Source organism: Lycium barbarum, chromosome 2, assembly GCF_019175385.1.
Source record: "Lycium barbarum isolate Lr01 chromosome 2, ASM1917538v2, whole genome shotgun sequence".
NCBI classification, from domain to species: domain Eukaryota; kingdom Viridiplantae; phylum Streptophyta; class Magnoliopsida; order Solanales; family Solanaceae; genus Lycium; species Lycium barbarum.
The window spans coordinates 474,361-491,329 of NC_083338.1; the positions used below are offsets into that span (position 1 = coordinate 474,361).

At 34.4% G+C, this 16,969-nt stretch overlaps 1 protein-coding gene across 8 annotated transcripts in view; it reads right to left on the reverse strand.

Moving 5' to 3' along the window:
* LOC132624961 (uncharacterized) overlaps positions 1 to 16,501 on the reverse strand; it is a 70,221-nt gene extending 53,720 nt beyond the window's left edge. The window contains exons 1-22 of one of the 8 annotated variants that reach the window (XR_009576600.1): positions 15,203 to 16,501; positions 14,113 to 14,271; positions 12,335 to 13,121; positions 11,904 to 12,104; positions 10,710 to 10,814; positions 10,536 to 10,601; positions 10,284 to 10,448; positions 10,021 to 10,089; positions 9,799 to 9,941; positions 9,237 to 9,330; positions 9,069 to 9,138; positions 8,872 to 8,999; positions 8,692 to 8,748; positions 5,019 to 5,204; positions 4,821 to 4,913; positions 4,660 to 4,745; positions 4,379 to 4,445; positions 4,135 to 4,269; positions 3,376 to 3,731; positions 3,192 to 3,283; positions 1,921 to 1,974; positions 1,188 to 1,829 (exon numbers count right to left, since the gene is read on the reverse strand). Coding sequence is in view for 2 of the 8 variants with exons in the window: in XM_060339723.1 (XP_060195706.1) it covers positions 4,821 to 4,913; positions 5,019 to 5,204; positions 8,692 to 8,748; positions 8,872 to 8,999; positions 9,069 to 9,138; positions 9,237 to 9,330; positions 9,799 to 9,941; positions 10,021 to 10,089; positions 10,284 to 10,448; positions 10,536 to 10,601; positions 10,710 to 10,814; positions 11,904 to 12,104; positions 12,335 to 12,784 (1,827 nt within the window). In the remaining 6 variants the exon portion in view is untranslated. Of the gene's footprint in view, positions 1 to 1,187; positions 1,830 to 1,920; positions 1,975 to 3,191; positions 3,284 to 3,375; positions 3,732 to 4,134; positions 4,270 to 4,378; positions 4,446 to 4,659; positions 4,746 to 4,820; positions 4,914 to 5,018; positions 5,205 to 8,691; positions 8,749 to 8,871; positions 9,000 to 9,068; positions 9,139 to 9,236; positions 9,331 to 9,798; positions 9,942 to 10,020; positions 10,090 to 10,283; positions 10,449 to 10,535; positions 10,602 to 10,709; positions 10,815 to 11,903; positions 12,105 to 12,334; positions 13,122 to 14,112; positions 14,710 to 15,202 lie in introns of those variants that run through there. The other 7 variants (XR_009576596.1, XR_009576597.1, XR_009576591.1 and 4 more) reach the window with 7 other exon arrangements.
* Between the last annotated feature and the right edge of the window lie 468 nt (positions 16,502 to 16,969).

A 16,969-nucleotide genomic window follows, 5' to 3' on the forward strand; every position in this document is an offset into this window, starting at 1 on the left:
ATTTGACAGAACTCTTTGGGTTTTCTAGTTAAATTATTGTTCTTTTCATAGTTCCCATCAAATCTAACGAGTCTGTTAAATATTTGACGAAGACAAAAAAATTTCACTTTTGCAAACTTAAAGGACTATAATTGCTCAGCAACATAATTGATGGACTGTTGTAGATCTACCCCAAACATAAGGATCATTTTTTGTAATTTTCTCCTCTCAAGTCTTCCCATCTGGTCAACGTTTCCCTGTATGAACACACATTTTAATATCTTCCCTATAAGAATCTTGATAGCATTTTAAGTGTAGTAATACAACAAAGTTAATTTGTATTAATTTCTTCCTTAAATTTTTTGCTTTCGTCATAACCTTTAAGTATCCATGTTGACACAGTTGTTACTCAGCAAAGTTGCTACATAATTTTTTGCAGACTCTAGGCATTTTTGTGATCCCTTTAACGGTTTAACCTCAAATCTGTTTATCAAACTCACTACTTTTTATGACTTGTGGAAACATCTCCAGTTCATATTTAGCGCCAATGTTGTGATTACCTCCTGCAAGTACACTAAATAAATAATTGAAATTGCATATTTTCTTTTTATGCTTTCTGAGGTATTCTGTGATTGTTTTTCCTGATATGTTCCTCGTGACTTTTTTCCCATTTGCCTAATCGTAGTGTATAGGAGTTATAGAATGAGGTTAAACGAAGAAATGAGAATTCATATAGCTGATTCCTACTTTCTGGATTGAGGCACAATTGTTGTTGATGTTGCCTAATTGTAGCGCATAGAGTTACAGATTGCATTGTGACTTTCAAATATAACTTAGTAGTTATGTTTCTGCGCATATCATAGGGCAAAAGGGCAACGTATATTCTGTGATTGTTTTTCCTGATATGTTCCCCGTGACTTTTTTCCCATTTGCCTAATCGTAGTGTATAGGAGTTATAGAATGAGGTTAAACGAAGAAATGAGAATTCATATAGCTGATTCCTACTTTTTGGATTGAGGCACAGTTGTTGTTGCCTAATTGTAGCGCATAGAGTTACAGAATGCATTGTGACTTTCAAATATAACTTAGTAGTTATGTTTCTATGCATATCATAGGGCAACGTAGTGCACAAAACATCCCGCATTGGCAGGGTCAAGGGAAGGGTCGCACCCTAAAAGGTGTGATGTAGACAGTCTAACCTAATGCAAGCATTAGTGGCTGCTTTCACGGCTCGAACCTGTGACCTATAAGTCACACGGAGACAACTTTACCGTTGCTCCAAGGCTCCCCTTCATAGGGTAAAAGGAAATACTCTACATTCATGTTCCTAGTTGATACACCAAAACAAAATAAAAGAGCAGAAACGTGTCCTCTATTTTCTCCTTCAATATCTTTTGTTATAGTTAGTTACAATATCTGCTGATACAAGAGAAAATCTCATGTAAATCCTTCAATATCTATTGTAATAGTTAGTTAGTGTGATAAAATACAATTTTGTTGAACCAAGACTTTTAACATTTTTGGGCTTCAGTCATGTCAGCTTCTGTTGGCAGGCATTTCAACTAAGCTGCAGAGAGAATTATGGGGAAATTACATTGGAGGAATATCTGACCGTCAAAATGTTTGATCCAACAATAATTACAGTAGTAGTAGTTTCATTGAATTGGTTAAAAGTTAGCATCTTCTACAGGTGATAGAATGGATTTCAGTTCCATCTCCTGCTGAGGTAGAAGATATGACCATGCTGATTCCAAGGTGTCTGGAGGTCGTGTTTGCTGAAGATGCCTCAATACGTTAATCATGCGATTTGCAGTTTCTTCAATAGCAAGATCCTTTTCAGAACATAGAACCTACACAAGAAGTAAAAGTAAATTACCGAATGTTTACATATACATTAATTTAGTTTGATGAGAGTCGCATCGGCAGATCAATCAATTATACCAGAGTATGTCAAAACTGTTCCAGCTGCAGTCTCATTAACGTCAAAATCAGTTGCTGCACTATTAATATATTACTTCAAACGTTTTGTTTGGCAGATGTACATATACATGCTTCCGTTAAGAACAATCAACTTATCGAGGGAAAACATTTCTAATCATATTTTGCCATTTGTGATGCTCTCATTTTTGGTTTTACAATAACGTACAAAAGTTTGTAAAATCATATTCAGAGAAAAGGCCATAAATAGTCCCTTATTTATGGGAGTAGGTCTAAAATGGTCCCTTAATTATATACTTACCGGTTTTAGTCCTTTAACTATCCAAAAACTTAACAAATTTGGTCTCCATCTATTTTTTTATACAAACAGTGTACAAACTCATAAACCTTCGTGAGATTAATCGTTAAACCATTCCTCAGACCTATATTTCTCTCTCACTGCTTCTTTTTCGTCAAGTTCCTCTTGTTAAAAAAAAAAAAGGGGGACTTACATTCCTTATGTTCCATAGGAACTTGGAGTCAAACCCAGGTATGTTCCTTGGCATTAAAAGGCTTTACCACTGATATTTTTTGTTCATATACTTAAATTGATTTAATTTATACTGTTTTTTCGCTCTAAAAACCGACGGACTCCGTCTCCATCGGTTTTTTTATAAAAAAAAATAACTGACGGACTCCATCGGTTTATTTTAGAAAATAATATAACAAATAATTATATTTTTTCGCGCATTTTTGTGCAAAAAATAATCGACGCAGTCCGTCGGTTTTCTTAAAAAAAAAGATTTAAAAAAATTATTGAAAAAACCGACGAAATCTGTCGGTCTTTCCGTTGGTTTTTTCCATCGTTTTTTTTCCGTCGGTTCTTACCAGTTTTTTAGTAGTGTTTGAGAAGAATGGTTATAGAAATTTTGTGCCTGAGTTTGTCTTTTCGAATTTTAGAGACTCGAGAGCGACACTAGTGCCAAAATGCTCTTTTTTTAAAAAAAAAAAAAAAAACAAGAGAAACTTGAGGAAAAAGAAGCAAGGAGAGAGAAATATAGGTCTGAGAAATAGTTTAATGATTAATCTCATGAAGGTTTATGAGTTTGTATGTTGTTTGTATAAAAAAATAGACGGAGACCAAATTTGATAAGTTTTTGGATAGTTAAAGGACTAAAATCGGTAAGTTATAGTTAAGGGACCATTTTAGACCTACTCTCATAGATAAGCGATTATTTATGGCCTTTTCTCATCATATTCATGCAGGAAACAATTAGAGCAAACCAATCTAGTACCTTTCCACCATTGAACATAACAGTTCATGAACAAATCTGACTTCGTGCAAGTCAGCTTTGATAGGCAGGCAATTCAACAAAGCTGGAATAACCTACCAAATTACCCGAATTTGACGTGTAAGTACATTCACAGTGAAACAAAACCTCAGCAAAAGGTTTTAAGAAACGACACACACCGTCGTACCAGTCACATGATAGCTTAATTTGCGAAAGGGGGGTATGAGTCAGACGCGTGGATGCAACACTGCCCAGGTGAGGTCCAGCAGCCACTTAATAAATGATTGTAGGGCTCAGCTTCAATCCCAGAGGCGGTTAGCAATTAACGGAGGGGGTTAACCTACAATTTCTGTCTATAATAGAGTAATGGAGGGAATCACAGCTCATAATTTGGATATGGTATTTTCTAACTTCCCTCTCAAATTCTCTCCTCTCCCTAACTTCTTTTCTGCCCAAGTTCACTGTTCACCAGTGCAGGTTACGAAGCTCATTCATGGAGTTTCGTTGCCTATGAGTTCCACTGTTTCTAAGCTTCCTTATAACCTTTGTTCATCAATAAAAACCCAATTTGAGCTATTCAATTCGCGATTACTATTTTTTTCTTCTATTTTAATTAAGGACATTACACAAACATATGAAGGTGTCTACAATTCCTTTTCTACCGACTGAAAAACCTTCAACTATAGCTTAATTAAATAAGTTGGAAGGACAAAAACACTTAGAAATTTGTATATGCATGTATCATCTGAAAAAGGAGAAAGAATCTCAGAATACATGTATACAAAAAGAAAACATGATATTGTCATTTTCCGATGTGATTACAGAAAGAAGGAATTAGCTGGGGGTATCTAGAGTTAGGAGAACAACATCAAAACACTAAAACAAAAAATTAAACATGCTTAAATGACTAAAAAGTAAGAATGCTTAAATGACTAAAAAAAGATACCTGGGCTGAGTCAAAACTTTCCCCATGAAGTTGACATATCTTACCAAGTGCAGAGACAGCATTATCTTATGCACCTTCATTCCCAGGTTCACGAGCAAGTAAATGCATTATCACTTTATTGATCCTTGACAGAGCCTCTAGTTCAGGTCATAAGATTAAGTAAATACACAAAAGAGCATATCACTTCTCGTCCCTTCTCATGATGATTCGAAGGGTCTCAATGTCACATTCAACAATATCATACCTCCAACAAAAGGTTTGAAAGAAGAACGACCATATTCCGTCCAAAGGCCAAGTCCATAAAGAGCATTCTGAACGTGACATCAGCATAAGCACAAATAGCGAATGCAACTTGACTTAAAGCTATTACCACTAAGATGTAAAAACCTGTCTAACATCCAGGTCTTCATCATTGCTTGTGTCCAAAATTAAAGAAAGACATGAATCAAAGTACCTAGTATTACAGGAAGTAACTATCAAATCTGGAATCCAATTAAGAAATTCCATACAACTATATAGACCTACTTTAGAGCTGCTTCAGGGCACTCCTCCACAAGATTATCAAAGATAGCAATAGACATACATCTCTCAGTAGTTGTTTTCTCCTTGGCCTTCATAAAAGCAAGAAAAAATGAATATAATGAAAAACAAACTAGAAGGTTAATATGACATTGGTTATAACTTACCCACATAGGTAATAAATATGATGACAACTCATCAAGGAAAGGCAAGAAAGCAGCCTTGAAAGCATTGATCAATGTGCACAATATATCACCAACCTAATAAAAAAGTTAGAATTATTAGATAATAATAGTAGATTCAAAGTGAAATGCTAGTTAGAAAAAAAAACACGGTGTGCTTCTGCATTGTTATATAGAACATACCCTCTCGAAAACTTTTTCTTCTTGCTCGCCTTCCTCCTTCAACAATTCAGGTTCCTCAGCAACGAAATCTTCCATTTTTGCTCTCTCTTTGAGTTCTTGTTTTGTACATGAAGTGTCTATAATGACATACTTTATCTCATCCACGATGCTACAAACCGGACCTTCATTGGGAAGTGGTCCGCAAATCTGAAAGAAGACACAAAACAAAAGGATCATAATAACAGAAATTTTCTTTGCCATCTAACTTGCTAGCTGCCACTTTTTCTGTTCCTTGTTTTGACACTATTAATGAAACATTATTAAAAAGAGAACGTAACTTGGCTTAACAGGGATTCACTGAAAGGAAGTTTCTCTGTGGACCCAAGCTAACACAAAGTTAATAAGCTGTTTGGCCAGTCTTACCTGGTCATGTCAAGAGAACTTCTGTTATTGTACTATCTATAGTAAATTTAATTCCACACACCAAATTTTAAGCATTTCATTAGGGTTTAACCATGTTTTAATTTGTAGCTATAAATTAAATACGGAGCTCCTACTTTACTTGATCTCCTGCATATATATTAGCATGTAAGTGATTGCTCTTTGTACCATTCTCCTCTATACTAGAGCTGTACTAAGTTTTATTCTGATATGAGTTTGGATGAATGTCTTGTTTAGATCTCTAGTGAAGGAAAAGAAATAGGGCCATAGATTTAGAGTGACCTTAAAAGTTGGAATTATTTACCAGTGGGAATGTAAAGGGCAATATTTCGATTATATTTAAAAAGTTCAACCTGCAAACTCGGATCAACAATATAAAGAAACTGTCTAGGACAGAGTCAATCCCTCAAATGGTCATCCAAGTTAAAGGCATATCCCACTAAAGTAACTTTTGATTTTTTTGAACAAAAAGGTCATCAAACTATGTCCATGTTTCCAACAAGATAAAACTAACGAAAAGTGTAACTTTTTAATGGGGTTTACATTATGCCTGTTAACCGGTTTGGCCTTACCGGTTTTAACCGGTAACCAGACCGGTTAAACCGGAACCGGTAGAACCGGTTAACCGTGTAATGGTTTACCGGTCCGGTTCCAATATTTTGGAAACCGGAACCGGTTAAACCGGTAAAACCGGAACCGGACCGGTTAAACCGGTAAAAATTTTAAAAAAAATATATAGTATATAGTACATATATATAAGTATATATAGTATATATAATATATATAGTATATAAATATATATAGTATATATATTAAGTATATAATTATATATAGTAGATATGTATATATAGTATATATATTAAGTTATACCTATATATAAGTATATATAGTATATATAGTATATATATTAAGTTATACACATATATAAGTATATATAGTATATAAGTATATATAGTATATATAGTATATAAATATATATAGTATATATATTAAGTATATATAGTAGATATGTATATATAGTATATATATATATTAAGTTATACCTATATATAAGTATATAAATATATATAGTATATATATTAAGTATATATAGTAGATATGTATATATATAAGTATATATAGTATATAGTACATATATATAAGTATATAGAGTATATATATTAAGTTATACATATATATAAGTATATAGAGTATATAGTACATACATATAAGTATATATAGTATATATATTAAGTTATACATATATTTAGTATATATATATATATTAAGTTATACATATATATAAGTATATGTAAGTTATACATATATATGTATACGAAAAGCATTATTCTGTATTGCTGACTTGCTATTAGGCTGTTAGTCAGTAAATATTTAAACTTTAATTATAAAGTTGTATAACATATGAAAATATAGCTACAATATACAAATAAATACTATAATATATATATAATACAAAAAACAAAAAAAAAATAGATTTTAACCACTCCAAACCGGACCAGTTCCGGTTTGAGGTTTAAAACCGGTAAACCGGAACCGGCCGGTTCCTTAACCGGTTCCATAACCGGTTCCGGTTGGAACCGGTTAACAGGCATAGTTTACATCCCATATTTTTAAAATTTAGTTTTAGAAATAAGACCTTTTAATTCATTTTAAATTATAAAATCTATTTGACCCATTTCAAATGGGGCTTTCATAAAATAAACTATCTGTGTAAATAGAACAAATGAGAAAATAGTTCATCTCTTGGTTTACTATTCGGAAGAAAAGAAGAAGTCAAAACTAGAAAACGGAAAAAAGTTGGCGAGTTATACGTTACATTTATCTCTCTTTTAGTCAGAGGCAGAGCATGATTACGGGTTAAATAGAATTCATACTTTTTAGCCTAGACTATATATAATGGTATAAAACAATTATTTAATATGTATATGTTGAAGAATGAAAAAAAAGTCCCTCATCGGTGGTTAATAAGATGAGTGGTCTCCTTATATGGACTTGGACAATACTCCCCTCATAAGCTAGCTTTTGAGGTTGAGTTAGGCCCATGATCTATTTCTTTACGGTATAAATATTTTATTCAATAATGTGTATTTTCTAAAATTCAAAACTCATATAATCAAAATAATAGCTCCACTTATATTTTGAGCATCATTATGCAGAACATGAATAAACCCGAATATTTAATTTTCGATATAATTTAATTCTGATTAGTCTAACCTTTACAAACAATTCAGATGAAGGAAACGAGTTGTTGAAAAGTAATATTATGAGATAATGAGAAAAACTATAATATGAGTAGTTGAAGATTTGAAATAATAATCAGAGAAATAATTATGTTTTAGAGTTATTTATAATTGTGAGAGCATGCAATAGAATTCTTTTCATGTCATTCACATATTTATCTCAATAGTATGTGCAAAGATCGTCCGATTCCAACATTATATATATGCAAGACTTCTCATCAAAATCCATCTTTTTTTTTCTTTTGTCCATATTTATTTTCTTTTTCTCCTTCTTTTGCTTTTGCTTTTGCTTTTTCTTTTAGAATCTTTTGTCCATTTGCAAGTTGTACCACCCAAAAATTCAAACAGAAAATCAACAAATGGTGAGACTACTGTGTCGAGTTTGTCTCCAGCTCATTAAACGTATTGAAAACTCAAATATCTCCTAGAGATGCATAATAATTATGCATTTCAAAATATATATATATTTTTTAGCTATTCCTTATGTTGAGTTAGAAGGGGAGCCTTGGCGTAACTGATAAAGTTGTTGTCATGTGACCAGGAGGTCACGGGTTCGAGCCGTGAAAACAGTCTCTTGCAGAAATGCAAGGTAAGGTTGCGTACAATAGACCCGTGTGGTCCGGCCCTTCCCCGTATCCCGCGCATAGCGAGAGCTTAGTGCACCGGGCTGCCCTTATTCCTTATGTTGAGTTAAGAGGAACTACTTAACTACCAAACCTTCTTACTTGCAAACTTGAGATTAATAGTGTAGTAATAGATAAAATAAAAGAAGATGGTATTAATCTTTATAATTTAAAAACGGGTTAAGCCGTTTTATGTCTAAAAACAAGTTTAAAAATATGGAATGTAAACATCTGTTAAAATGTTACACTTTCCGTTAGTTTTACCTAGTTGGAAACATGGACATAGTTTGATGACCTTTTTGTCCCAAAAAAAAAAAAGTTAGTTTAGTGGGATATTTCTTCAACTTGGATGACCATTTAAGGAATTGACTCATCTAGGACATAACCAACCTGCAGGCAGTCATCCAATTTATCCAACATGATTGCACACATTTCTGTCTCATACTCCTGCGTGAGATAGCATATCAAGTATCACTTTCTTATTATCCAAATACACTGAACTCAAGCATACTCAACAGCCAAATAAAGGAAGAAACAAAAAACAACATAAGTACTGATGATAAGAACAACCTCATGCAAAGCTTCTACAATAGCCAGTATTATATGGTCTGACAACTTTGTGAAATATGACTCACTTTCGTCTTGAGCAACCCCTTTCTCAACAGCCAGTTTAGCAGAACGCAACATGAACTGTAGGCCTTAAACAGCAAAATATTAAATTGCATCAACAACTGAAAAAGAATACATGAAATCATGAGAAATCTCACCTTCAACAGCAGATTTCCGGACATCATAGTAGGTATAGAATTTCAGAAGCGGAACAATGATTGAAACGGCCTGTTTCATACATTAAGCCATTAATATCACTTGTTTAATTTGACATCTCTCGAAAACACATGAGAAAAAGAAACACGCAGGTGATCATTCACGCCAACCTGGGAAATCCATGGATAGAAGTCTTCCTTCCATACATCAGCGTACCAGCATATAACAGCACAGGCTTTAGCTTTCGTATCTAGTGTCTCTATACTGCAAGATTTGAAGCTCAAGTAAGATCTGTTGTACTAGAGATCAATCATATCCAAAAGAAGTAATTATTTAATGGGAAAGGTGCAAATATACCCCTCAACTTTCTGATTAGAGCAGATCTACGCTCGTTAAAATAATGGTGCATATATACCCCTGCCGTTACACAAATGACGCAAATATACCCTTTTCGCTGATGGAAATGGAAATCTTTTTAAAAAATCTTTTGGGTTGTTTTTTAATTAAAAAAGTCTACCCATTTTTTTAGTAGACTTATTTTTTAATGCCACGTGGTATTTTTTTCTCATGGGTCGGGCCTGGTTCATTTAATAAAACATCTCCGTGGCTTTAAAAGAAATAGTATAGCATACTAATGACAAATTACAGACATATAACTCAATAAAAAGAACAGAAGAAATCTAAATGAACTTCACAAAGGAAAAAAGTCAAACCTCAATGACAAAAGCTTACCTATCAGCATCTACTTCATAATTTTCATTGTACTGCTCCATAGAGATGGTCTTAAGTTGAGCACATTGAATTAAGATGGGCATGACTGCATTCATATAAGGAAGAAAATCCTGTCCCATGCACCTGCAAATTCTAGCACATGCCTGTGATGAAATAAAGAAAATAAAGAAAGGCCCATATAGAAAGCGATTATGATCTTAAAATCAAGTGATTAACACATACCAGTAGCATGTATATAGTAGTAATAGGATCATCCACCTTCACATGTAATGACATAAGCATTTCTATAACCTTTAATGACAACAATAAAAAAAGGATACAAATGAAAAGTAAGCTCTAGGCTGAAAGAAAATGGCAAGAGCGCCAAAAAGGAGGGAAACCAAAATATGGTCTGACCATATTTTGTAATAAAACATAACCAAGCCATGATTACGGAACCAAAGAAGATGTACTATATCCACCGGGAATAATTATTAGTAAAAGACCTGCTTTTCATCATCTCTAAATTTCTCTTTGCCAACAGCAATCACAACACAGCCAATGCACTCAATTGCAGAGGAAAGAAGAAGGAGATTAGATTTAAGATCGGCGTTTCTCAGGACAGTTTTCAAGTGTGGCATAACAGTATCATAGTATGTTCCGAAGTGCTCCTGTTGACACACAATATATTAAACCTTCATGATTCATAATATAAGTAGAAACAGAAATGAGTCAAGAATAAACATACCACTTAATACCTCAACACATCCAGCTATAAAAGTCAATGCTTTTAATGCTACTTGTTGGAAAATTTGTTTGTCATTCTGCATTTCAATGAACAAAAAAGAAAAAAAGAAAAAAATTAGTCTCTTGCACACTTGTCAGTAGTGAAATACCTCTATAATTTGGTGGCCTCTATATTATTTACACACCTTTAGAAGTACAAGCAGTTTGTTAACAAATACATCTAGATGATGTATCAAAGTTTCTGGCTTGTCGGGCACAACGAAGCTGGAGATGGCTGCAGCGGCATATGCCTATGAAAATGCCAAATGGTAAGAGGATAAAATTAGTTGGCGTCAGCAACTGAATGAAATAATGTCCCATCTACCAAATCCTTAGGCTTATGAATTTTTTCCTAACTTTATTTAAGGGTACACTTTAGACAACTCCCCTAATGTTTAGTATTAAGTAGCACCTCTATAATCTCATGTGTTACAATCTCTCAATGTTCTTGTACGTCAGTAAGAGAACTCTTATTGCAATCAAAACAAAGTCATAAAATAAATTCTTCCAAAAGCACACTAGTGGAAGCAATAAGTTAGATAAAATTAAAATATAATTGCACAAAATTCTAGAAGGGATGTTACAGAAGACATCCTTTTTTTTTTTTTTTGATGACATGGAAACCCGCAACCGCTACCCTTCGGGTGCGCACAGGGTAAACCCAGGTCCTGTGCAATAGCTCGCAAACCACACAGGAGAGGTAACCCGCACTAGGCAAGCCCCGTGCGACGAGCTCAACCCAGAAGGCAAATCCCCTGCTATCGTAAGCAGGGGGTTTTGAACCTGAGACCTCCATTATGAAAACCCCATGCTCAACCAACTGAGCCACCCTTGCGGGTACAGAACACATCCTTAATGACCTCATGTTGCAGAAAAGCACAAGTGAGTGTTGAGAACCAATCGGGAATAAGCGTTATAACTAAGCAAATGAAGCCACAAGACTTCACTACATCAAGATATGAAGCATAATGCAATAAGGTGAGTGACCTGATAGAGAGCCAACTGCCACACGTACCAATATTTGGTTTAATGTGGTTGTTTGTTAAGTGTTAGGAATCGGATATACTAGAATATACAACAAAAAAAAATGATTATATTCTCTTCGTGGATAAAAGAACAATTTTTTTTAAAAATTAAACTGGTATCACACCCAGACAAAGTTAAAGAAATTCAATTGTGTGGTATATCAAACCCCAACCCCTTGTAAAGGCACAGTCAAAATAAAAACCGTTGATGGGCTGTCTCATGTTTTAATGATAATCTATTCTTCTTTTAGCTTGCAATTGTTTTTTGGGGAAACTTGCAGCACCCATAGATGGTGGATATTACATAGGACAAACCTGCACTCGTGGATGAAAATCATCCACAGCTTCAGCTAATGCAAGAAGTACTTGGTTATGGTATTTTTCTTGCAAATGTGGAGAAAAGTCAACCAACAACTGGCTAATTGCATTGAAAGCTGCCCATCTACCTCGAGGATGAGGATCTTGGATACAATTCAGAACCAATAACACCACCTGCTCCAAATTCTTAATCATCACCTATAAGAGGAAAGAAGCCGTTAATTCAAGGCAATCACTAAAACCCAAAAATAAATAAATCAAAGAGATGAACTTTAAAGAATAATAGGGGCATATGGACAGACTATCTTATAAAATTAGGGAGTTTGCCAGCAAAAAGCACTTCTTAAATGCATGCTATGAGTGGAAATAACATGTGTTATAACCAAACCATAGCCATAACTAATCCACAAGTAAGATAATTATTGTACCTTTGAGTATCCTTCAGCAATCTGAGCAAGTGCAATGAGAGCTACATGGCGCTTCTCCCATTCTGGCTCATCTGAGTAAGCCAACAGTTGCTCTAGGGCGACATGAGCAACAGACTTACCTCCTAATGCAAGAGAAAACCGGTGTAAACACTCCCTACCAACATGGTAGTTACTTGTTCCTGTGTCATCAGACAGGGTCTCGGCACAATACCAAGAAGGTTCATCCTTAATATCTAATAATAAATTCAATAACATTGCGAAACATTTGCTAATAAACAAGGGCACCCTCTTAATCATGCCTGGGGCCCTCTTCTTCGCCTCAACCAATATGATCAAAAATTCAACAGCCAAATGCCTCATGTTCTCTTCTAAACTCTCAGCCTCTGCTATCTCAAACATGGTGGCGACCACATCTACTAGCTGCCTTTTCAAGAACCGAGGTTCATCCATGGCCAATTCTATAAAAAAAAATCAGGGCCTGCTGTCTGCAACCTCACGTTTGCTCAAATATGAGTCAGTCAATGTCTTCATCATCCCTGTCAACAATTCCTGAAACCGCTCCTTTCCATTTGAACTCGATATACGCTGAACAAATCTGATCACAGCCCTCATGGCTGTGATCCTCACATCTAGATCAACGGTATCATCATTCAGTGTATTACGGAATAGTGAGTGCAAAGCCTTTCCAGAAGGGACTACTGTTGTTTCACTTATATTCCCAACTAGTTCAGCAAATACTACAAAAGCTGCCTCTTTGTAGTTATCAATGCCATCGTCATGGGAAGAGCTGAGAAAGTCAACAATTTTAAGAGCAAGGGTGTTAGGATCCTTGTGCTTCATCATGTCCAACATGGAATTAGCCTCCGATAGTTTCTCAATTATATCGGAGAGAAAGGTTTCAAAGTCAGGCCCTAGAATCGCCTAAATCTTCAACTCATTATCCATTGCAGTATAGTAGTATTGCGAGAGACGACTATGTAGTTAATGAGAATAAGGTTTCTCTTATGCTAACTGAATATTGAAAGAAATCAATGTAAAGGGTTTGAAATTCCTTTTTCTTTTTTAATACTAATTGTACAAGTAATATGAAACTGGCCAAGCGCTCTTCTCTGGTTTAAATGGTGAAAATCAAAAAGAGCAAACTCTTTTCATAATGCAAGTGTAATTAATAAATTGATTAGGAAAATGACTTTATCATGGTCAGCCAATATAAATGGTTAGAAAAATAAGCCTAGTTGTTGAATGTGAACTAAAATATAGTTATGTACTACTAAAGTCTCGATTATGACAAACAATTTTAGCAATAAACAATAGTTTAGGCCATGGCGACTTTTTCTCATGTCTTCTACTGTTAAGACCAGTTTGGCCATGAGAATTTTTCACTTATTCCAGAAATTCTTTTCACTTTTTTCGTAAATTAGCGTGTGGTCATGAAAATTCCAAATTCTTTCCAAATGCACTTACTTTTTTTTTTTCAGTTTCAGTGAAATCAATATGATATCAAGTCTCAAATGTCTTCTATATAACAGACAAAATGTCTACAATGTAAATGGTTGGAAAAAACAAGAATAAAACTACTTGTTGCGTGTGAACTAAAATATAGGTATGTACTTAATAAAGTCCTGATTATGGCAAACAATTCAGCGATAAAAAATAGACAGTTAGCTGTTATGTGGGTGTCAAAGTATTATATTATTAGGAAACTATAAAGAATAATAGTATGACACAGCTTGTTGATAATGAATTTCAATTCTTCACATTGTATAAGAGGAGCATACCTTTGATGTTTGACTGAGCGAGTTTAGGACAAATAAACTAGTCGTCCCCAGTCAGGCATTTGCGAGTTATTGTGTCCTCATCTTCACATCAACTCCCATGGTGGTCCACATCCCCACCACTCCATCTCTCATGATATATGTCTAGGATAATATTTTTTGCTTACGTAATGAAAACAAGAAAAATAAGTACGAAACCTTTATATCGAACTCACTCTAAATGAAACAAACCACGAAAAGAAGATATGGTCAAGCAACGTATTTGCATCTCATGAACAACTGGACCCAACACCTAGAACTGAGTTTATTGTTAAAATATGCTGACCCAGACCCAGAAGGTCTAATAATAACCAACCTCAGCAAAAGCTGAAACAATTTTCAAAAATAAGGCTGCGTATAATAAACTACGTAGCTTCTTGATAATGGATTTCGATACTTCACGTTGGATACATGTGAGAAGCGTTTTGGGGTGTTGTTTGGTATGACAAAAAATATTTTTCTATTTTTCTCGTTTGGTTGCACTAAATATCTTAAAAAATATTTTAAAAATTTCAGCAAAAATATTTTTCGAATCAATAAAAATGCACCAGCGCATCCCCAACCCACCCCCGTAACTCTTACCCCCTCCCCCGCCCCACCCCACCAACTCCTTACCCCTATAGTGTTTTTTACGCATGGCAACTTGCTTACCAAACACAAGATAAATGAGTAGGAAAATTACTTATTTTCCAAGAAAATAGGTGGAAAAAATTTTCAGCCATACCAAACACACCCTTGATGTTTGACTGAGCCAAGTTTAGGCCAAATAAACGAATCAGGCATTTTCTCAGTAAGATGATGGGCAGTTTTTTGGGGTCATTTTGCTTGATGAAGTTGACGGAAACATTAAATGGGTAATTAGAATTTCGAATTGTAGCTAATTGAGCTTGTTGAAGTTGAGTGGACTTGGAAGCCATTGGTCAATAAAACTGAACTCTAACTTTAGAACTTCACAAAGTTAAAAGAAGGAAACTTTAATCTGAAAAAAGGGGGTTTGAGGATATTGGAATTTTTTAAGATTGAAAGAAGTAGGAGAAAATGATAACAATGTTACCTTAGGCTTGACGGCAGTTTCAAAATAATTCTTCAAATTTGCATCAAACAGTTCCTTTTTTTTTTTTTTGGTTTTTCGTGTGCCGTATCCGTATTGAAAACCGACTATATTCAGATTTGCATCACATAGAGCTCGAACGGTATCCATTGCCTGCTGCCCCCTCCCAATAATACGTGTTTCTCAACCACCCGCTTACTACATCAAATCATACTTAAACTATACCTAAAGTATCGAGTTCACACTCAAACTATACAATGACCTATTATACACTGAACATCTAAAAAGTAAATTTAATACCATCCTGATGCGCCTATAACCAATTGCACCAGAGAAAGTGTTACACACTCGCCGTCACATCAGCGTCATATCGGCGCCACGTAAAAATCTTCTAGAAAAAAAATTATATTCTTTTAATCTCTAATTAACCATTAAAATCCTCCAATAATTATATCTTTCTTCGTCGCTGAACCATCCTACCACCCATTTTCGTCGAAACCACCACATCCACCACAGTTTTATGCTTCTTTTTAATTTTTTTTAGCTAGACAAACTAATAATCACCATTTCCCCAAAAAAAATAAAAATAAGTTTCCTTATGTTCCCTGTGCCGGAACAGAACTTCCGGTGAAGCAACAACAAAACAAAAAAAGGTAAGGCTTTCTTTCTCCCTAGATCTCTCTCTCTCTCCATATCCACACACAATTTTGCTTAATCTTGAATTTTCATTTCTTTCAAATTTGGGGCTTTGATTTGTTCTTTTCAGGCGATACATAGAGATATGAAATTTCACACTATTTTTTAAACTCAATTTCTCGTTTGACCACTTTGTTGGCTTGATCTCTGAAGTTTCGATTTTGGGTTTTTTCTTGATTTTGTAATTCGTTGATTTTCTAGGGAGCTGGGAAATGAAGAAGGGTCTGAAAATTTTACAGTGACAAGAAAAAACAGAAGAAAGTCTCCATTTTCCATTTTTGCCCCTTTCTCTTCTAGCTAGCTCGACTTGTTTGAGAAAAAGAAAGAAAGAAAAAATAAAATGAAAGAATTTGAAGCTAATCTATGGCTGAAGAATGGTGACAGAACGAGGTGCAGGAGATAGTGAGAGGGATGGGGATAAAGAAGTACAAGGGGGCCACTTGTCATAGAGTGAAATAGTTAGAGAAAAGGTCATAAATAGTAACTTATCTACTATAGCAGGTCTAAAATGATCTCTTAAATATACACTTATCGATTTTAATCTTTTAACTATTTAAAAATTTATTAAATTTGATCTCCGTCTATTTTTTATACAAACATCGTACAAACCCATAAACCTCAGTAAGATTAATGTTAAACCATTCCTCAAGCTTGTCTTTTTCTATCTCTCCGCTTCTTTTTCCTCAAGTTCCTCTTGTTAAAAAAGAAGAAGAGTATTTTGCCGCTGGTGTCACTCTTGAGTCTCTGAAATTTGAGAAGACAAACTCAGGCACACAATTTCTGTAACCATTCTTCTCAAACACTACTAAAAAATTGGCAAAAATCGACGGATTCCATCGATTTTTTCAATAATTTTTTTAAATCTTTTTTTTAAGAAAACTGTCGGACTGCGTCTGTTATTTTTTGCACGAAAAAATATAATTATTTTCTAAAATAAATCGATGTAGTCCGTCTGGTTTTTTTTTATTTTTTATTTTTTAAGAAAAGCCCGTCAGTTTTTAGAGCGAAAAAAACAGTATAAATTAAATCAATCTAAGTATATGAACAAAGAATATCAGTGGTCTAGTGGTAAAG